At 35.6% G+C, this 22,823-nt stretch overlaps 2 protein-coding genes across 2 annotated transcripts; one reads left to right on the forward strand and one right to left on the reverse strand.

The window, feature by feature from the left end:
- Positions 1–992: 992 nt before the first annotated feature.
- On the reverse strand, positions 993–3,624 carry LOC104106592 (uncharacterized). Its single transcript, XM_009615167.4, has 3 exons — positions 3,324–3,624; positions 2,411–2,832; positions 993–1,650 (listed from the first exon to the last, which is right to left on the reverse strand). Exons 1-3 carry the CDS (start codon positions 3,486–3,488, stop codon positions 1,212–1,214), a joined length of 1,026 nt encoding a protein of 341 aa, XP_009613462.1. The 5' UTR covers positions 3,489–3,624; the 3' UTR covers positions 993–1,211.
- Positions 3,625–6,299: 2,675 nt separating this feature from the next.
- LOC104106593 (uncharacterized) lies at positions 6,300–21,063 on the forward strand. Its single transcript, XM_009615168.4, has 22 exons — positions 6,300–7,131; positions 7,361–7,475; positions 7,672–7,772; positions 8,399–8,490; positions 8,937–9,072; positions 9,234–9,302; positions 9,399–9,500; positions 9,907–10,005; positions 10,522–10,632; positions 12,126–12,332; positions 12,779–12,886; positions 13,517–13,612; positions 14,957–15,013; positions 16,444–16,590; positions 16,680–16,739; positions 16,829–16,933; positions 17,726–17,887; positions 18,492–18,565; positions 18,876–18,999; positions 19,149–19,240; positions 20,444–20,564; positions 20,642–21,063. The coding sequence occupies exons 1-22, from the start codon at positions 6,457–6,459 to the stop codon at positions 20,792–20,794; spliced, it is 3,006 nt and encodes a 1,001-aa protein (XP_009613463.1). The 5' UTR covers positions 6,300–6,456; the 3' UTR covers positions 20,795–21,063.
- The last annotated feature ends 1,760 nt before the right edge of the window (positions 21,064–22,823 follow it).

The following is a 22,823-nucleotide window of genomic DNA, read 5'->3' on the forward strand; positions in this document are numbered from 1 at the left end:
CTGCTATTTTGTGGTCACTTGATTCCAAAGAATAGATCCCTTCATTCATGTTAGAACTCCAATTATCATGCAAAACATAGAATAGTGGCGTTTGTAAATATCAAAAACGATAGAGGTCAGAGAGTAATTGCCTATCATTAAAACTTAATCACCTTTTGCAATCAATCATGAGGCTTGTTCTCAAAATTTTAGAAAAAAGAAGTGCGAAGATGTTTGACTCGTGAACACTGTTTCTTTCTTTTTATCTGTTGTATCTCGGATAACAGATAAAAAGTATTATGTGTTTGAATTATAAGTAAATCGGTGTGTTTGATTCAGTTAAGATGACTGAGATGCACTTGAAGCTTTTCCCAAAAGACATGAAAAGACGTTAATGGTATGGCGATGTACTCAAAGGGTGTGTTTGGGAAATGGTGTTTCTGGACTCTGGTTACTAAGACATCAGGAGCAAACTAGTACTAACAAGTTTATTCAAGCACTCCTATGCCAGTAGCAACCAATTTATAGCTTTTAATCGATCTTAACTTGTAAGCACTTTAAACACTTTTATTATTAACCAATGCGTAAATAAACCAAAAAATGCTTCTAACCAGCATATATAAACTTATCTAAACAGTAAACACCCTCGGATCTCAAAAGAGGAAATCACATGTGAACTTTCAAAAACTGCTCGTGCTATTCACCTTTTATTATCCAAATTCATCTTTGAGTTTTCCACTGATAGTCCCTAATTTTTGGGGAACTATTACTACCAAATGATGAAAAAGATCACGTGCAGCAGTATTAGCGTACGCAGAATTCTTGATAAGCGACGTCACATAACAAATATTAACTAAGAATACACATTCGAATCATATCAATGAATAGAATAGCAATTTAAGTACATTAATACAACTTTTTTCAACAAGCTTTTTGTTAAATCCAACCGCCTCTGCGAAGTGATTACTACAATAGATTTGTTATGACATCTCCAGCTTTAGCTTAGAAAAGAATTCTTGAAGAGCTTAAAATGTCAAATCCTTGATTACTGTCACATCATTCATTTATTGTCTTACACTCACAATTTGTAGCTAAATACAGGAAGACTACAACTCGAACCAATTACCTAAGATACAAAGGAAAAAAGGACTACAGAAAAAGAACAAAGAAAAGTGAAAAGCAGAACACAGAGATTGCGCAGACTAACTATGAGTACTTGTTAACAATTTGGCCTAAGAAGCAAGCAACTTCTTGATTCCAGTCTTCTGGTCTGCTGTTAACCTTGTTGGGAACTTGATATTGAACTTGATCCTCAAATTCCCTCTCTTTGAAGGCTCTTTCGCTATTGGCATTCCTTCCCTTGGAACAACCTCTTCATAGTTTGGATGTATTACATTGCTAATAGGAACAGTCAGTTTTCTTCCATCTAGTGTCGTTAGATGGACCGTGTAGCCTGTTAATGCTTCAGCCAGTGAGATTTTCTGAGTGGTCACAAGGTCATTCCCGTCCCTCGTAAACACACTGTGTGGTTTCTCATCAATTATGAACATAAGATCTGCAGCTACAACATTTGGCTCTTCATTTCCTTTTTCCGGGAATGTAATCTTCGTTCCCTTTTTCCAGCCAGGTTTGATGTCAATGGTCAAAATTTCTTCTACTGGTAAAGTCTTCCTGCACAGAAAAAATTAGTCGTCAGCATATCGATTGATGAGTTTTACTTCGGGTGTAAAAAGTTTTTTCACTGTCAGATAACCTAAAAGGTGATTAAACATAACTATAACATAAGGCTGTTACAACAGAAATGGTAATGATTTGAATCATAGACAGTAGGACCAGATTAAAGACGGAGAATAGTGATGAAGTTTCAACAACAATAGTAACAACTTTCTCTAATTCGACCAGATGAAAAGATTTGGACATCACTTAGTTGTTTCGAGTATTTCTACACAACTGAACAATTGAGAAATTATAGCCACAAGCTCAATTTTGGTCTACGGACACATGAATGTTCAGCAAAGCCCGATTATTCATTTAATCGATTACTCCTTATATCCTACTTATTAATTCCTTTATAATACGCTTGCTATTGACATTGAAGCATAGTTTGGAAGTAAAAACTTTCACCCGAAATATGCAGCAAGTACAAGTTTCAGACTACCTGATGGACATTGGTCTGCAATCAGGTTGGCTCCCAACAGTGAAAAATCATATGAGACGACAAGAAGGATCATCAAAATAAGAATGTAACAACAAAAGAAATCGATCCATTCATGGAAGCGTAATGAATTCAGCAGATACTAATTTGCAAGTTGAACAAGCAGGGACAACAACTACTGAACTAAGAGAAAGGACAAACATGACTACATAACTATACAAGCCAAACAATCAAGAACAAGCATATCATATCTGAAAAAGTGATTAGTTTACTTACCCACTTGCATCAGCTATCTCCCTAGAGATTTTCATCTTCTTCGTTGTCCCCTTATAAAGCTCTTCTAAACTACAAGGCAATGTTCTTTCAATCGGTGGCGCCTTTCGGGGACCTGAACTCATTGGTCTGCCTTCTCCAAATGAACTAAAGATATCATCACCAAACATTGAACTAGAAAACCTTGAACCTCTCATCCCACTACCACCACCCATACCCCCACCAAATGGGCTCGAAAATCCGAAAAATTCTGTGAAAATATCATTGGCATTTCTAGGATTGAATCTAAATACATTTGGTCCATCTCCTGTCTGGAAAAATGTTTGCCCACCAGGTCCACCAGCATCAGGTGGTGGCACTTGACCTTTAAGCCCTTCTTCCCCATACTGATCATATATTGCCCTCTTCTGTGGATCACTTAATACCTGCACGATAATTACAAATTAACACCAAATTAAACAAATAATCATAATCCAAACTAAGTTCAACCTGCATACACGTGATCATATAGTTTTCCATAAACAAAAAAAATATTCCAAAGTGTTCCAACCAGTGGAGAACAATCTTGAATAAGTCTTATGAAAATACCGTCTTGAATACAGGGGTGGAGCTAGCTCTTCGCCTACGGTTCGACCAAACTTTGTATTGGTCTTAAGAAATTTATTGAATATGAATAAATTATTAATTTAGAACTCAATATGTAAAAGGATAAAAAATCCCGAACCCATAAACTTCTCTGCTTGAATAGACAATTGAAACCCCATTCTAGCTAGTTTTAATTACATGATGGACCTCCTCTATTTCAATATACTAAATAACATAAGCAAATTCAAGAAACAAAGTATTGGAAACAGAGATTAGTAGCTTAAAACAATAAATAGAATGAAGAATAAGAAGCAAGAATTATATATAATACCTCATACGCTTCAGAGATTTGTTTGAATTTAGCCTCAGCTTCTTTCTTGTTATTGGGGTTCTTATCAGGGTGCCATTTCATAGCCAACTTCCTATAAGCTTTCTTTAAATCATCATCTTTAGCATTCTTATCAACCTGCAATACCTTATAATAATCTGCACCCATCTTCTAACTCTTTTACCAGTAATTGAGCTTAAATTTGATGAGTTAGAAAGATAAACAGGCTAATATTTGTGTTGTATGTAGAATAATTGAAGTTTGTGTTTGGAATTTGATTGTGGGATATATGTTAGAAGGATTTAAGGGGGTGTGTGTTATATTTATTTATTAAAGAGAAGGAGAGAGATGGGTCTGGAAAACAGAGGTCGTAGAAAGGGAAGAATGTGGAAGTTTCCAGATTTCAGTTGAGTACTGCCCCCGCCGTTATTCTGACGTGGAAACAAAATTCGGTATTTTCAGAAAGCATTTTAACCTTAGAAAATAATTGATTTCAAAATTATATATATAACTTTCTTACACAATGGATATTATTTCATAAAATCATATTCCGCTGGTCCACTTTAATTGATTTTTTTGGTTGTTTTCACACATATTAAGGAATCCACCTTATATCATTAATTAATAATTAAATTGACCATATTAACCTTAATTTATTCATTAGAAATATAATAAATTCTCGTAGGCTCTTTATTCCAACATCAACTTTGAAAAAAAAAAAATTTAATTCCTTCTTGATATCTGAAAAAATCAAATATTATGAATCACAAAAAGGCCAAAAAATTAATTAAAATGGATCGAATGTAGTAGTTTGAATAACATTTTCATTTTACCATCATTAAATATGCTGAAATAGAAGAACTAAAGGTTAAATTAATGTAGTAGTACAAATAGAAACTTTCTATGTATTTAAAACTTTTTGATTTTTTTTAAAAAAAAGAATAAATATTTTTGTAAAAAATTATTCACACCTTTGATTGATTCTATTCTCATTGAAATATAATGAAAAGGTTAGTTTGAATTGACCAGTAGGAATTCGAAAAATCTTATGCATAAAAATGGAAAAAATCTAAGAAATTATGGAAGTTGTGTAAATAAAGTGCCAATAAATGTATCTTCTTAGTTTTGATGAACATGTGATATTTCGTTTTTCAAAAACATATTGGGAACCAACCAACTTCTACCATGTCCATGTAGTCTTTGGAGCTGATTAAATTATGTAATCGTTTCTCACATAAATTATAGTTACTGTTTCTCACTTTCATTCAAGATCTCAAGAACCCCTTGCATGACTACTGCTCAACTCAGAGGCGAATTTAGCATTATAAATACGGGTTCAATTGAACCCATGATTTTTTAAATTTATGTATGATTTATTAAAATTAAAATAAATAGTAGATATGAATTAATAAATTTAAAATTATAATGGATTCAATGCTAAATATTTTAAAAATTGAATCCATATAATTTAAATCCTGGATTCGCGTCTCTGCTACTCATCTCCGCATAAAGGCCATCACTTTTTGGCAATATTAAATTGGTCAGAGTAGTATTTATAAGGGCATCTCCAACCCTCCCCATTTCTTCATAATGGGGGCAATTTTTGCCATAACGAGGCTCCAATGCTCCCCCATTTTTGCCCCCAAAATGGGGATGAATAGTATTACCTCAAATATGGAGTGACACTATTCATATCCTCCATTACTATTCATCATTATTTTATTATTATTTTTATTATTTAATTTATTTAATTTATCTCTTTATATATACCTAATTATGTAATGTAATATCTTTATAATATTAATTTTACATCATAACTTTAGCGTATAATTTTGATAAATTAATTTTCTTGTATTTATTATTTTTATGTAAAGTTGTAAGTTAATTTTATTATAAGTTATAATTGTATAAAAAATATATAATCATCTCAAAAAATGAATGGTGGTGCAAAGATACTCATTTTGCACTTCGTAATGCATTAATAGATCATTTATGGGAGCATACTAGAGGTGGAAGTTGAATATTTATGTAATATTTAAATGAATTTTACCATAATGTAATATGTATTTAATTATCTTGTATCTCAATGATTTCACTTTTATTTGAATTATCCGTTAATCTATATAATCTATAATATTTGCTTACAAATTATATTATTTAAAAATTTATGGTATAAAATAATTTTATACCATAATTATATGTGATGAATATGTAAAAAAGAAAAAAAGATAGAATTTCTTTAATAGAAATAAGAAATTAAAATTTAAATAAAAGATAATAATATAATATTGAAGAGAGAGAAAAATATAAAATGGAATATTCTTTTTTAGAGTAAAAAATAGAGTAATGGTTGGAGTAACTTTACTCCATTTTGGAGGAGAAAGTGGAGGTAAGAGTTGGAGATAGGCCTAAATCCGCATAAACCCTCGGGATCTGTAAACGTCCCATCATGAATATATATATATATATATATATATATATATATATATATATATATTTTTTTTTTTAATTATCTTCTGAATTACTTTTAGTACTGATATTTAGTATTGATATAATTTATATAACAACATTTTTGTTCGATTAAATCTTCGCCATTGTCCTATAGGTAACAAGTTGAATTACAGTATTTGCAGTGTTCAATTATCTCTTCCACTCCATGTCACTCTATTCATGGAAATTTATGTGGCACCATTTAATTAAATACAAAGTTTAAAATTTAAAAAAGGGAAGATTTTTAAAATTTATGATATAAAAGAAGCCGTGAATATTTCTATAATTGTAACTTGTAAATTATCTCATTAAAGGTAAAAGTTTAATTTTAAATTTTAAATATAAAAATATTTTTTTAAAGATATACTAAAAGAAAAAATATATCACATCCATTGAGAAATTGGGAAGAGAAATTAATTATTTAAGGAAAAAAGGTCGTAATTCTGTGGTATTTTGCCAAGCGCACTCCCTAAGCCGTATCCCATTTTTTTATATTCAGATATCGAAGTTCAGACTCCAGACTTGAGAGTCAAACCATATTCAGTAAACCAATTATAGAAAGTTGTCCACCTTTTCTCGTGATTCTTTTTCCGTGATGTACTACTACTGCAGTTGAGTTCCATAACCTTCTTCTAACTTTTCAGCAATGGCTACCATTTCAGTTCCTCTCCTCACCTTTCGATCACCTCAAACCAACCGGCCATTCCCTTCATTCTTTAATCTCAACCGTCCCCTTTCAACTTCACTCTCCTCCAATGGCAGCTTCAACCATTTAACAGTCTTAAACAGCAGTACTTCTTCTAACCAAGCCATCACTGAAACAACAACCTCTGATTACTCTACCATCAATGTCCAAAACGACGACGCTTTAGACACCACCCTTTTCGTTATTCGGGCCAAGAACCGAATTGGCCTTCTCCAAATCATCACCCGGGTATTCAAAGTTCTCGGGCTCACAATTCAAAAGGCCATTGTTGAATTCGAAGGCGAGTTTTTCGTTAAGAAGTTTTTCGTCAGTGATTCTAACGGCAAGAAGATTGAGAAAGCGGAACATTTGGAGAAGATTCAGACGGCATTGATGGAAGCCATTGATACTGGCGGAGTAACACCTTCTGTGGCGGTGGTTAGTGGGAGAGGAGTGGTTGTGAGGAAAGCTGGGTTGAAATTAGGAGAGAGGAAGGCGAAAGCAGAGAAAATGTTTGGGTTAATGGATGGGTTCTTGAAGAATGATGCAGTTAGTTTACAAAAAGATATTCTTGATCATGTTGAATATACTGTTGCTCGATCAAGATTCAATTTTGATGATTTTGAAGCTTACCAGGTACTCCCATTTCCTGATTTATTTGGCATTATTTGACTGTGCATGTAGTTTAAGAAAGAAGTTAGACTTTGAAACTTGTTATTTAGACGAGCCTCGTACATTATTGTTTCTAAATATAGAAAGGTGCTATTATTTTAGGGAAAAATTAAAAAAGAAAGCGTTCCACATAAAATGGGACAGAGGGAGGAGTAGCTTTTAGCATGTTACTAATGAAGTTTGCACAATGCAGGCATTAGCGCATAGTGTCAGGGATCGGCTTATTGAACGATGGCATGATACTCACCAGTATTTTAAGAAGAAAGACCCCAAGCGACTATACTTCCTTTCGCTTGAGTTTCTTATGGGTACTTGACATTCACATGCTCATAGAGTCCTTTTCTTTGCTGCATCTAATTGGGGCACAGCTAGCCTTTTTTTTTTGGTGGATATTTTTCCTTCCTGAAACAAGTACTCGTTAAGAGAAGTCTTTATGGTTTTCCTGAAGGTGAAGTGCTCTTAATTTTGTCTAATTAAGTTTTCCTTTTTTACTTGATCTGTCAGGTCGTTCTCTAACTAACAGTGTCACAAACCTTGGCATCCAGGACCAATATGCCGATGCTTTAAGTCAGCTTGGGTTTGACTATGAAGTCTTGGCAGAGCAGGTTGGACAATTCTTGATGGCTGTCTCGGGTTCTCTTTAGCTTCTTCCTTTTTGCCTATATCATTTCTCAAACTAAAAAATAATGAGTGTTTTAGTGGTTACATTGGATCATTTGAACTTCCATACTAATTTAAGTTAATCTAGAATATTTACTACTCCATCCATTTCATTTTTTTTAAGGTGTTTCATTGGGCACGGAGATTAAGAAGGACCTAAAAACTTGTATACGTTGTGGTCTTAAGCATGTCATGACATATCTGTAAAATGATGTCATCAAGGTAAAATGTGAAATTTAACTAAGAGTGTCACCTAAAATGGAAGAGAGGGAGTAACATTTAAAGGACTTGATAGGCTAATGCTTGCAAATGAAGATGCAATAATTCCGAATTCATAGGACAAGTTTATTGATAGACGCGGCCTTGCACAATTATTGAAATATTGTTGATGCTCATTCATCCTTAAGCACTGGTAATTATTCTGGCAATCGATCTAATTTTGAAGAACACTTGCATTTACAATTGAGTAACTTCTTCTCGATCTTCATCTTTACTCACAATTAGCTGTTCTGTTGCTCCCCTAAATAAGTTATCCTTGGTGATTTTGTTTCTAACGTTCATTCATTTCTAGGAAGGAGATGCTGCCCTTGGTAATGGTGGCCTAGCTCGCCTTGCAGCTTGCCAAATGGATTCCCTAGCGACATTGGACTACCCAGCTTGGGGGTATTGTTTAGGCTCCTTTTTTCATTGTCTAAACATCATTTGCTCCTGATATTGTTCGCTTATTAGGTTTTGAATCCCCTCGCTTTTTCCTGAACATACTAAACAGTAGGAACAGTCAAGAAGAATTGGGTTTTTCCCTATATATGAATAACATCCTGCTTCATGGCTGCATTTTTGCATCGAGATGATAGTCACCCTTGTAATACTAAGATCAGATTTTCTGTATTGTTCTTTCACTCCTTTTCTTTTCAATCAAAATGATGTTATGATTTCGAACCCAAAATGATCTTTGATTTGGATTTACTGAGTTCCCTATCTGAAATTGAAATTCTACGATCTGAAAAAATGGTGTCTCGCTTTTCTTCAAAGATTTTGCCCTTTATCATTGTGAAGTTTATCTAAAGAAAGTCAACTGAGTTGGATCCTCTACATTTCTTTGTCTACAGTTATGGACTACGCTATCAATATGGATTATTTCGTCAGATCATAGTGGATGGTTTTCAACATGAACAACCTGATTTTTGGTTGAACTTTGGGAACCCCTGGGAGATTGAACGTGTTCATGTGTCTTATCCAGTCAAGGTTTGAAAGTATTTAATTTTCCGTCTTTGTCAGTAATTTATCCAAATGAGATGTTTTCTTTTGTTGTTTTAGTTTGGGGTGCATATGATGTTATATCTTCTTCAATTTTCTTGAGTGAAACTTCTACGTGTTGCTAACTGGCAATTTGCTTTGTTTGCAAGTTCTATGGGACTGTTGAAGAGGAAGTTTTAAATGGAAAGACATTTAGAGTTTGGATACCTGCAGAATCAGTAAGTGCTTCTGTATTTAATTAGTCATTTTTTCTAGAAATTTAGACTTATTGCATGTAATATTGCCGAATGACTAACGTGTTCGTTTACTTGTAGGTCGAAGCAGTGGCTTATGATAATCCAATACCTGGTTATGGAACGCGAAATGCCATCAACCTACGACTTTGGGCTGCTAAACCAAGTGATCAATATGATATGGTAACCTTTGACAATGTTGGCTAGTAAATGTTTCTGACGAGGTCTTGTTGGGATGGAGCAGAGGTCTATCTGTATACTCTTAAATAATATGGGCATTTTAAGAATCTATGGACTTCTTTTTCTGTACCAGTGGTCTCTCTTTCATCATACGGCTTTTTCTTCTTATTATATGTTTTTCTGTGGGAGGGGCTGAGAAAGGGATAGACTTCATAATCAATTTATTCCAGTTTCTTTTCTCTGACTGGATTGTGGTAGTTAGTCACTTTCTTCTTTTGTCAAATGTGAATATCGCACCTAGTGTTGCACAGATCAGAACCCTTTTAGTTTCTTAAGAATATGTCTTAATGTGTACTTTGACATCTGACTACCTCTTAACTTCTACATAGTATCATTTCATCACTTGCAGGAGTCTTACACCACTGGAGACTATATTAATGCTATTGTTAACAGACAGAAGGCTGAAACCATAAGTAATGTGCTGTATCCTGATGACCGTTCTTACCAGGTATTTCCATTCTATATAATGTCTTGAAAAAGTGCGTAAATGTAGAGTTCCTTTAGTTTCTTGGAGGTTGGGAAGGGGCCTCATTTACTGGGAGAAGCCATTTCATTCCCAAGCATTAAGAGTGGCTAGTATTTCATATAATCTCAATTAATAATGGGTATACTGTACAGTATAACAGTACCATAACTTTACGCCTACAAATGATATTGAATGAAGTAAGAACAACTTTACGCCTACAAATGATATTGAATGAAGTAAGAACAGTACGAGATGATGATGAGGAAGATGCCGTTTATAGATGCAAATAGAACAGATAATTATCAACAGAGATAGTGAATTGAAGTTTACTCGTAATTGGTTTTAGTCTTTTAGATGCTAATTGGTATCCTTCTTTATCAAATTATATGTTCTGCAGGATACTACTTTTGGGTTTTCTTCCTTTTTTGTCTTCCTTATGTGTACTCTGACCATTTTGATTTGCATATTCCATAACTTTCTTTGATGTTCTTTCTTCAGGGTAAGGAACTGCGGTTGAAGCAACAGTATTTCTTTGTTTCAGCATCACTACAAGACATAATAAGGAGGTTTAAGGATTTACATAATAACTTTGATGAGTTTCCAGAGAAGGTATTATGGGCATTTTTGGGGTCTGTAACTCATGCATTTATCAGACAATGGGCTCAAGTCACGTGCTCCTTGCATTTGTTTTCTTATCATAGATTAACAAATATTTGTTTCCTCATTGCACTACTGATAATTTTGGCCTGAAATGCTATTAATCAAATAAGTTATTCAGCAGACTTAGCAAAGTTTGTTAACAGACTTCGGTTACTTTGTGTCAATATGAAAGGAGTAGCATGAAGCATAATGTCACAACCCGCACTTTGGGGTTGTGACTTCGGCCAAGAACTGGTGAGAAAAGGCTCTTCTGATTGTCTGACGTAGATCTGTCTACTCAGGCAACTTGGGCTTTTTAATTTTAAGCATATATAAGGGGGTATAGGTGATGAAAGCTCCGACCTGCCTCCCCCATACGTGCTGCCACCAAGCCGTATCGAACGAGCTACCTTGGTGGCGACCTCAAGGGCCTTGCCTGGATGACTCAAAGGAGTGTCCTAGGTATCCATACGAGTTTGGGAGCTCTATGGACGGCGCGACGCCTTCGGGCTAGCGTTGGCACCAAAGTGGCGCTGGAGGCTCGATGTGTGGGACGACCAGCCCCGCGGGCTGCCGAATGTTGGAAGGAGACCTCTGTGCCGATTGGATACTTAACGCACCTGTCTTAGGGGCATCATGTGTCGACTTGTGAGCATGGCTTGGGTTCAACCATGCAAGCAAGGGTCCGTTGGCCTAAACGTGCAGTTGTGGGGTGACACTGCACTATTCGGGATGGAAGCGAGTCGCGAGGGCTATGTATGGGCATGGCACGAAAGACGCGCATGACAATGGCCAAGGACTAAAGGTTGCCTTACTCGGGCGAAGCACGAGCTAGTTGCGGATGCACTAGGCGAGTGTCAAGCTTGAGGATTGGGCTGTGCACGCGAGAGCGATGCTCAGTCTTGGGCGAGGGACAAGACATGTCCTAACCCAATCCCCCAGGGCGCGCATGGATTATGATCCTAAGATGAAGCGCCACGACATGTCTAGGGCCAAGAGCCTAGACATCTTACGAGCGGCACAAGTTGGGGCGAGCCTACGGGCGAGTCCCACCAACAGGCACAGAATCGTGCTTGGAAACCTGGGAAAGGAAATAGGCTGGCCTGCAGCGAGGGGAACTGCAGGCGCCGCACGGGCGAGTTTGTGCCGCTGGCGAGCGTAAGGAAGTCGGCCCGTGACAATAAGCGTCATTTATTAGGGCATGATCGCTAAAACAGTTGCATGTTTCACGTTCTAGAAATCCAAAACAAAGTCGATACAGTGCAAAAGAATGTTTACATTGGGTTGGCCACACTTAATCTGAGTTGGCCTACTCTCTGTGATTCATAAAAATGCCATATTTTGATGATTTATGCAAGAGATTAAGATCTCCAAAGGAACAGGGAAAATTAAGCTTGGTTTTATTTTACATCCAAATACTCATGGACTATCTGCTAATTTATTCTTTGAGTTTTTTCCTTCAGGTTGCTCTTCAGATAAATGATACACATCCGTCAATTGCCATTGCTGAGGTAATGAGAGTGCTTGTTGATGAAGAACACTTGGATTGGAGCAAAGCATGGGGTATTGCTTGCAAGATTTTCTCAGTCACCATTCACGCGGTACAACCTGAAGCACTTGAGAAAGTTCCCATAGATCTCCTGGGTAGTGTTCTTCCTCGGCATTTAGAGGTTTGTTTTCTTTCAGATGATTTTGTATTTTTCCATAGGAATCTTTTGGTCTGTGCTTGTATATCTTAATGCTTCATACCATTTCGTCAGAGCATGAACATCGTTTTTGGTTCATTTGTCAAAATTTCCACGTCTCTGTAACTTCAGTCTTTTAATTGAGTTTCTTCTCAAATTACTTGTTCTTTTGGTTTTACTATAGGGTAAGTAATTTTATTAATAATGGGGAAACCTGTGCACAAACCGTATACCAAAAGGTAGAGAACCTACACCATATTTTTTTTGGTTAAATCACAGACCTGTTGCAGTTTTCTTGCAGCCGTAAAGTGTGTCGTCCTTTTTGCACCAAAGCTATCTTGTTTAATGTGTTTATTAATTGGAGAGTGATTTTCAATTTATTTTGTGAAAAATTTCTTCATCCTGATTTAATGATTCACTTTTTTTTCCAGATTATATATGAGATAAACTATTGTCTCATGGAGGAGTTAAAAAAGATATTTGGACAGGACTATGATAAACTTTCCCGAATGTCAATTATTGAGGAAGGTGCTGTGAAGGTATAGAAGACAACCCTTTTGTGTTCTATTTTAGATAACACTACTTCTTGATATCCCAAGAATAACTATGATGTTTTCCAACATAGAACACAAAAAGTAATCTGTACTAGTAACGTGTAAATATCCCAATAATGTACTACAACAACAACTATTTCTCAATCCCAAGCTCGTTGAGGTCGGTGATAGAATCCTCAGTTACAATATCGCTTCATTTAAACCCGTAGCAATCCAATATTATGATGTCCCATAATACTAAGACCGCAAATTTCCACATTCATAACTAGGGTCAGCAATTATCTTTTTTAACTCTGTGATGCTTGTGTTACATCACTCATGTTTGTATCACTCAAACAAAGAGGACAGAGCGAGGGCAGGAGGGAGAGAGGCCAAAACCAAAAATATAGTAAGTAATATCAGTGAAGAAAGGAAAGGTTTGCGATGTTTATGGCTTGTTACTTTTTATTTTCAGCTTGATTTTATGTGATACACATTCTTTTGATAACCCACAATGCATTACTTGAATTATGCCACTTTCATTTATTGAAAAAATGGGTGCGGGCTCGAATATTGGTTCTTTTTTTTTTTTTTTTATGCAATTGCCAATTTTGATTTTGCTCCTCATATGGACAGTGTATTAGGATGGCAAACCTGTCACTTGCATGTTGCCACACTGTGAATGGCGTTTCCAGACTGCATCTTGAGACGCTTAAAACAAGAGTGTTCAAGGTAATTTGGATTCTGCATTATTCTGATTTTTCTCTTTTCCCCATTATTTCATGAGCACTTGATTTCAAGCCTGCAGCAATGTATCCTTTTACCTTCACTAAATAAATGTCACTCTGTAAGGCCTGTTTCAGAGGGTGTTTTCCCAGGATTTCTATCCAATTCACTTTATTTTTTTTAATTTTTTTTTATTTTGTGTTAAAGAATATATGTGTGTGTGTGTGTTTATCCCCTTGAGATAGCTTTTCTGTTGTTATTTGTTCAGCCTCATTTCAGAGATTGATAGAGAAAACATAATTATCTAAATTAGAGAATTAACTGATCAGCCTGAACACTTGTATCCCATTAATTTCTTCCCTCCATGCTAAGTGACCACAGTGAATTATGCTACAAGGTGTAGTTTGATTGATGGACAAGTTATATAGAGATATAATGCTATGAATAACATCCAATGGATTTTAAATGCATATTCATTTATTGTTTGATGTTTGGTTCATCGTATTAAAAGTTAGATGTGCAATGTGTAAATTAAAACATGTTTTGGTTTAAAGTGAATAAAAATTTGTTTCCAATGACACCTTTGGCCTATTCATTATTTCTTCTGAACTTTCAGAACTTTTATTTGGTAGAAGTCTGGTTCAACTAAGTATGTCCCAGTAAACATTTATGTAAGATTCATTTCCTTTTTTCTTTTTGGCAAATGAAAAGAACGTCCATTAAGGTTTTGAAGATGGAAGATGATAGACTCGCCCTTCTTGAAGTTTCTACTTAAAGCCTGAAGACTGATTTGGTGATCACCGCTTTAACCTAGGGTTCCCATTTTTGGTTTTCTATAAATTTAACAATTACACTTTTTTTTGAACAAGTATTTAACAATTACACTTTTGTAACACCAAAGCCAAAAATTGGTTTAGTATTTACAATAGATGTACAAGTTTTAGTAAGACGCTTCAAATTCAAAATTATTATGTATTTTTAAATAACACTATGATAAATTTCTTTTCATTTTCTAAAGTAAGGAACTTATTTTGAGGGCATTTTGTTATTTTAGGTGTTATTATCCAGGTATTGCTAATGCAGGTAGTGTTGTTCCACATTATATTTGGCACAAAATAGTAATATATATATCATCACATAAGTACGTGGGATCATAGATACGGGAAGCGAAACTGGCAACCAGTCGTCCAATCTGTGCAAAGTTTTATATGATATCTCATTTGAATGGAACCAAAAAACTCTGTAGGATACGTCTGTTATTCATCATAATTTTTTCTCATAACCTAAGAGTTAGCTAGCAAAGAGAATATTTCAAAAGGAGATCATTTTTGTAATTGCTGTGTCTTGCAGGACTTTTATGAGCTGTGGCCTCAGAAATTTCAGTTCAAGACTAATGGAGTAACTCAGGTGCATAATTGTGACTGCTAGTTGTGATTTGACTTTATCAATTTCAAGATTTCTGCCTCAGGCTTTGACTTGGCAGTTATTCTTCAAAACTTCCTGACATTCTTAGTTTGAGTTCAGAAACTTCTGATTTTCCTTTACTGCCTTTTGTAGGCAGTGTACTTACATAATAGCAAGCTTCATATCCAATCTCGAAGTTTCTGTATCTTCCTTCTGTTATCATAAATAAGTTTTATTTGGGAATTGGGGGCCTTTTGTTGGAATTTAAAATGGGCATGCAAAAAGATGATATGAATTAAATTTGAAGCAGTGTTTTAAAAGGCGTAAGGCGGGGCGTTTTACATATGCCTCAACGAGGCGTAAGCCCCATAGGTATTTAATTTTTAATATTTTATAAAATAATATAATGATAGTAAATATTTATAAACAGGTAAAATTGCATAAAAATTGAAGAAAACTATAAATATGTGAATATATATATATATATATACAACAACCATTTGAAGGAAAACATACTCTCTTCACCATTGTGTGTGTGCGCGCGCGCGCGCACGCTTCATCCCCACAAAAAACTAGTCAAACAATCTATTATACGCTACTTACAAGCAATGTTTTAAAAGACGGGGGCTTGAGGTGGGGCGAGGCGTAAGCCTGGAGGAAGGGGGTAAGCCCCATGGATCTTTAAAAATTTTAATTTATAAATTAATAAAATAACACAATAACACAAAAAAATAAATTAAAAGTTAAAAATTAAAAGAAAATTAAATGAACTCATAGAAAAAAAATATCTAGCATGATTCTTAAGTATAACTAATGCATACAAATCACGTATAACGTCTTTAACTTTCAAATAATTAAAAACTTACAATTTCTTTAAAAAATGATCAAACTCCACATTTTACCTTCCTAAAAGTAAATAATTAATAAAATCTTATTAGTATGCTAATTAAAATATTACTCCTTCATGAATAAATACAAATTAGTTTAAGATATCAAATTAATAAAAGTGTATAACAAGGAGGGACAAATGAACTAAGACACAACCAATAACAAGTGAAGATATAAATTCGCAATACTATGTCTCATTATTAGAGTTATGCTCAATCTTCATATTTCTATTGATGAATAGAACTTTTATCATTAATTTGTTAAAGAATTTTGAAGGTCAACGATATTAATTAGGAAATTCGACATGTGATTTGCGTTAGAACTGTTAGGCGAGCCTCAGGCATTGGGCGTTAGGCGTGTTTAGGGCGCACGGTCGGGCGCTTGGGGCGTAAGCCTCACAGAACTAAGCCCCATACATGAGCCCTAGGGCGTTTTGCAAGTGCCCCGCCCAAGGGCGAGCCCGGGCGAGTCCCAGAAATGCCTTTTAAAACACTGATTTGAAGCACTGTGCTGTGTTCTTCACACTTTGAATTGCTATTTGTCAGCGCCGTTGGATAGTGGTGAGCAATCCTAGCTTGTGTTCAATTATTTCAAAATGGCTTGGGACAGAAGCATGGATCCGTAATGTGGACCTCATAGCAGGTTTACGAGAATATGCAGAAGATCCAGATCTACACGCCGAATGGAAGAATGTATGAGATCTTTCTTTGCAATCTCAATCTGAAAGGAGTACCTGCTTGTTGCTTTTCAGTCTAATACATTTTTTATTTCTGACTTGTAGATGAAGAAGGTTAACAAAATGAGGCTGGCTGAGTACATTGAAACACTTACAAGCGTGAAGGTTTCTGCACATATCCATTGCACTTCCTTCTCTGCTGGTTTCCTACATGTATGTTGTCAATTGACCAAGCTATATACCTTATATTGCAGGTCAGCTTGGATGCAATGTTTGACGTGCAGATAAAACGAATACATGAATACAAAAGACAACTGCTCAACATATTAGGCATCATCCACAGATATGATTGCATTAAGGTATCCTCTACATTCCTCTTCTTCTTAGAATAATATTCCTGAGCAAAACCTGACTGTCGAGTGGAGATATAACCACTTACGAACGTACTCCCTGAACTAGTTGGTAATGCAATAATCACCTTGTTCAAACTTCAGGCAGGTCAGCTTAGGTAATGGGAAGTGGCTTAGAAGGTGCCTGAAAAAACTTTCTACCTCATTATGGATCACCAACATTTTGTTTTCTTTTGGTAGTCAAACTCTGAATTTTTGAGTCTAAAGACATCTACTTTTGCCAATTCTGGTTCAGATGTTGTATCTGATCAAGCTTTGGGCATTTTGCCATGGACTTACGCGCTTATGCGCAAGGCCAAATATGAAGCCACAGAAACTATGTTTGGTTGAATTCTTGTTGTAGAATTCATTTTTGAAAATAGAACAGACTACATGAGCTCACTACCAGCTGCGGAAATATCAAGACCAACAGAAGCGCATGTCTCAACTAAAAAATTTCTTCTTGTTGCCCATTGAATCTTTGTTTCTGTCCAGTGGCCTGATATTTGGGAGCTTATCTCTTTTTTTTTTTTGGGTCATTTCTTCAATAGAATACTCATGGTTGCTCCAAAATCACTTTTACTGACACAAAAAGTATCTAACTTACCTGGTTTATTCAGAATATGGATATGCCTATAAGTATCAGTCTATTTTCTAGAAGTTCTATTAGTTCCTTATTGTCTTTCACAACTATTATTATCGGTCGAACTGTACTTGATGAATCATCTCTCTGATACATTATACTGTCAATACTTTTTGAAGAATATGGATGAGAGTGACAAGCGGAGAGTTGTACCTCGTGTATGTATAATTGGTGGGAAAGCTGCCCCTGGCTATGAAGTTGCAAAGAAGATCATCAAACTTTGTCATGCGGTGGCTGATAAAGTTAACATTGATCCTGATGTTGGGGATCTCCTGAAAGTGGTAGGACAAGAATTTGATTTATTTGTTTGTAACCTCAATTATGTTCAGTCTCATCATGTTTAAATGAAACCATAGTCCATTCTTTTCTCTATGAAAATGAGAATGTCCATTCAGAAACTTGATCTGCTTCTGAAAAATACAACATGGAATGAGCAAAGATAATTATGAAAGAACAAGGAAGGGAAGAGAATAGCAAGCAGGTTCGAAGCATTACTTTGTTAGTCCCTAACAATCTGTCCCATAAAGTCTTCTCCTGAATGATGCATTCATTCTAGAGTCAGCCGTAATTGGAAACTTTTGAGGAAAGTTAATGAAAACACTTCTACCATTTTGCTGCAGAATTATGAAATTGTTGTCTTACAAAACTTCACTGTGCCTACATATTGATCTGGCATGTCATTGATCTAAAACATTCTCAGGGTTTACTGTATATGTGATCCTTGCTTTCTTTTCCCCATCCCCTACTATTAAATGTTCATGTGTACTTTTTTTCCTGGACTGTTGATATGAATGTTACTACTCAGAATTTTTATGCTTCCATTTTCTGATGTCATTATAGATAGCTAAAACTTAGCAGAAATGAACTCGTCTTCTGATATTTTAGGTTTTCATCCCTGATTATAATGTCTCTGTTGCCGAGCTAGTAATTCCGGGAACTGATCTTTCACAGCACCTAAGGTCAGTGTTTATCTTGTGCCCTCTCTTCTGTTTTTATCTTCTAACACGTGCAATTTACAATTACAGCACACTGTCTTACCTGATAACGTCTTCTGTTTCTCCCTAAGTAGAATTAAAATCACTTATTTCCTCTTTGGATGGTCAAAGTTCGCGTTGACTGCTTCTTTGTTTCACTGTGAAAGTCATTGTTTGCTTCAACTGGTACCTATAACTCCAGTATGAGCAGTTTCCTGCAAAACTTGATGTAACAGGAATCTTTCATGTACAGATGTGTGCTAACAACGGATAGAAATCATTTGTATTTTTGCAGTACTGCTGGACATGAAGCATCTGGAACTGGATGTATGAAATTTTTGATGAACGGTTCTTTATTATTAGCTACTGCAGATGGCTCAGCTGTTGAAATTGCTGAAAAAATAGGGGCAACAAACATGGTAAGTAGTGACAGTAGACACGTGTAAATGATGATAAAAGAACTGAAGAAAAGAGAGAACAAGTGTTGTAGGATATGGTCCCCTTAATTGACCCCATTTTCTTGTTTGATAACTTTCTTTTGTTCCTTATTCTTCTTTTTCTTCTTCAGTTTCTTTTTGGTGCAAAGGTGGATGAAGTCCCAGCGTTGCGAGAAAAAGGAACCAGCCTTAAAGGTTCACTTCAATTTGCACGAGTTGTAAGGTATGCAGTGTAGTTTGAGCAATCTTTCCCTTGAGTTTTACTTCCTACTCTCTGTATCTATCCAACTCTCCCCAGTGAACAATCTGCCATGTCTAGGTGTTTCCTTTCTGTTGGCTGCCAGGGAAAATTGACAGTAGTCTAGAGAATTATTGAATACGGTCTTTTCTATCCCTCTCTCTGTCACAGTCACACACATTAACTTTTGTTTTATAACCTTCAAGATCGTCTATACCATGTCTCATTCACTAGCGTGATTGTCAAAGCTGATGGACATATCGTTGTCACATAAATGATCTTTATGACATGGTATCACTCGTCCCCACTGATAATTTCTCTACCTTTTATTATCATAAATGAGTTGGGAGAACAAACCACCACTAAAGTCATTGTTTTGCCGCCAAGGTTCTTGGAGGTTTGTGCTGACCATAGAATTCGTGTTGTATCTGAAGTATTTCCTATCCTGTTTGCAATTGCGATGCAGTTCAGGGTTATGTGGCTGCCCGCAGCTGTGAGCATGATTGTTCATTGTTGACAGGCAGCCTTAGTTAGAACTACGTCTATTGTGAATTAGTTAAAGCTTTCTATGTGAATAATGTTGCATACTAAGACCGTTTACTTTGTTCTCTGTTCCATTTTCTTTATCTCTGTGTGGCAGTTACATTTTTCCTCTCTCGAATAAAGCTAACGTATGTATGATGTGGTGCAGCAAGGTTTTCCTAAGTTTTTGGGTAATTCCTGGTCAGATTAAACAGAATTCAAATGGACATAGTGCCATAACTTTTTCCCTTTGCAACCTTGTTTATAGGAAATGTCGTAGATAATTAATATAAGCCAACAACATAAAGAAGTCAGAAGGAAAGTACTATGATCATAGTAATATCCGCTCTGTGGTTGAAGCTTTTCTGCTGACAGGCATAAAGAATTTATTGAAGTGAACTCACATTTTTGGGTCCTAAATTGGGAGGGAATTTTTTTTAAAAAAAGTCACATTTTCCTTTAGAAACTGGAAAGTAACTCATGAAAAGCGAAAAGAATAAAAGCTGCTTCCAAGTTCCAATTGCCAGCTAGAATGTGATTGCCTTGATCACAGCTTACTCTGCAAGAATTTTTAGTTATAGGATGAAGCTTACTGAGTGAAATGCACTGCATAGGTTCATGAGAATAACTTTGGGAGTTTTCAGCTTTTTGCTCATCTTATTGTAGGATGGTCCGGGATGGTCACTTTGGGTTCAAAGACTACTTCAAGTCGCTATGTGAGACTGTAGAGGAGGGTAAAGACTTTTATCTCCTGGGATATGATTTTGCTAGTTATTTAGAGGCTCAGGTAATGTTTCAACTTTCAACCAATCTGTTATTTTTGTTAGAATGCTCAGTTGGGAACTGACAGAATATGACAAACAGGCGACCGCTGATAGAGCATTTGTTGATCAAGAAAAGTGGACCCAAATGAGCATACTTTCTACAGCTGGTTCTGGGAAATTCAGCAGCGATAGAACAATAGAAGAATATGCAGAACAGAGTTGGGGCATCGAACCATGCAAATGCCCCTTTTGATTTGCAAAACTATGCTTCCTGTAGGAACAAACATGGTTTGTAACCGTGTATCCTAATTTGACGATACAGAAAGCAGCTCTTATAGTTGCAGATAAAATGAATGAAACATGCAACATGGTTATTTTGACTGAGGGGGTTAGTCGAATCAACTATGGTATGCAAGTAGCGAACATGGGATGTACATACAAGTCTTCCTTTTATTTCCTTGAACTAGAATATGTAAGAGATTCTCAATCTTTTCAATACAAGTTACTTACCAGTATTTGATATTTTGATTGTTCTTTTGGAAGTAATTTATTCCCTGTAGTTTCTATGTGTTTATTTTACGCTAAAAAAATGCTTCATCTTGTGGACTGGAATTTCTGCTCTGATGGACCAAACAAAGTGAGCAAAACCTCTAATTAAGGGGGCATTTGGTTTAGTCTATGCAATTATTATTATTATTATTATTAATGAAAGAATAGTTATGTAGTGAATATTATTGCATGAATTTAGTCGACATAGCAGTTCAAAGTTATACTGTAATTTACGTAAACAAAAGAAAAATATTTTGATGTTTGTTATGAAATATAACTCAAATTAACAATATAGAACAAGAAAAAACAAGCTAAGAGATATAGAGAGAAAGGGAGAAGAGATTCTTATTTGTTCTTCAATTGTGTGTGTTTTCCTATCTATTACAAGACCTTTATATAGGCATGAAAAGTGAAGAAAATATGTCATTAAGCATTTTAGATGAATATCATGGAGGAAGAGTAGACATCCACCATAATTTGATATTTCTTATAACACTCCCCCTTGGATGTCCATAGATAATGTGCATCGTCAAAACCTAATTAGAGAAAAAAAAAAAATCCTAGTGAAGGAAAAAGAGTATACATGTTTAGAAATACGCTTTTTGGTTGCCTCATTAAAAACCTTGCAAGGAAAACCCAGTGGGACAAAACCTTGTAAGGGAAAAAAAGTACACCGCGTATTAACTCCCCCTGATGAGAGCATCAATTCACATCCTTGAGCCTTCGCATCCCAATCTTGTACACTAGTTTCTTGAAGGTTGACGTCGGTATAGATTTGGTGAATAAATCAGCCATATTATCACTTGAACGGATCTGTTGCACATTGATATCACCATTCTTTTGAAGATCATGTGTGAAAAATAACTTTGGTGAAATGTGCTTTGTTCTATCTCCTTTTATGAATCCTCCCTTCAATTGAGCTATGCATGCTGCATTGTCTTCATACAAAATTGTGGGTAGTTTGTTACACTTCAAACCACATTTGTCTCGAATAAGGTGTATTACAGACCTCAACCATACACATTCTCAACTTATTTCATGAATAGCTATTATCTCAGCATGATTAGATGAAGTAGCCACGATTGATTGCTTAGTCGATCGCCAAGATATTGCAGTGCCTCCACATGTAAACACATAGCCTGTTTGAGATCGAGCCTTGTGTGGGTCAAATAAATACCCAGCATCGGCATAACCAACAAGATAGGGACTGCAATCATTGTCATAAAATAAGCCCATATCGATAGTCCCTTTTAGATACCGCAATATGTGTTTGATTTCATTCCAATGTCTCCTTGTAGGAGCTGAGCTATATCTTGCTAAGACATTAACTGAAAATGTTATGTCAGTCCTTGTAGTGTTAGAAAGATACATTAGTGCACCAATTGCACTAAGATATGATACATCAGGACCAAGAAGCTCTTCATTCTTTTCTTGAGGTCGGAACAGGTCCTTATTCACATCAAGTGATCGAACAACCATCAGAGTACTTAATGGATGTGCTCCATCCATGTAAAACCGTTTCAATACCTTTTCTATGTAGGCATATTGATGAACAAAAATTCCGTTTGCCAAATGTTCAATTTGCAAACCGAGACATAATTTTGTCCTTCCGAGATCTTTCATCTCAAATTCCTTCTTTAAATAATCAATTGCCTTTTGGAGTTCTGTAGGAGTTCCAATAAGGTTTATGTCATCAACATATACAGCAAGTAAAATAAACTCCGATGTTGTTT

This window comes from Nicotiana tomentosiformis, chromosome 2 (genome assembly GCF_000390325.3).
Source record: "Nicotiana tomentosiformis chromosome 2, ASM39032v3, whole genome shotgun sequence".
NCBI classification, from domain to species: domain Eukaryota; kingdom Viridiplantae; phylum Streptophyta; class Magnoliopsida; order Solanales; family Solanaceae; genus Nicotiana; species Nicotiana tomentosiformis.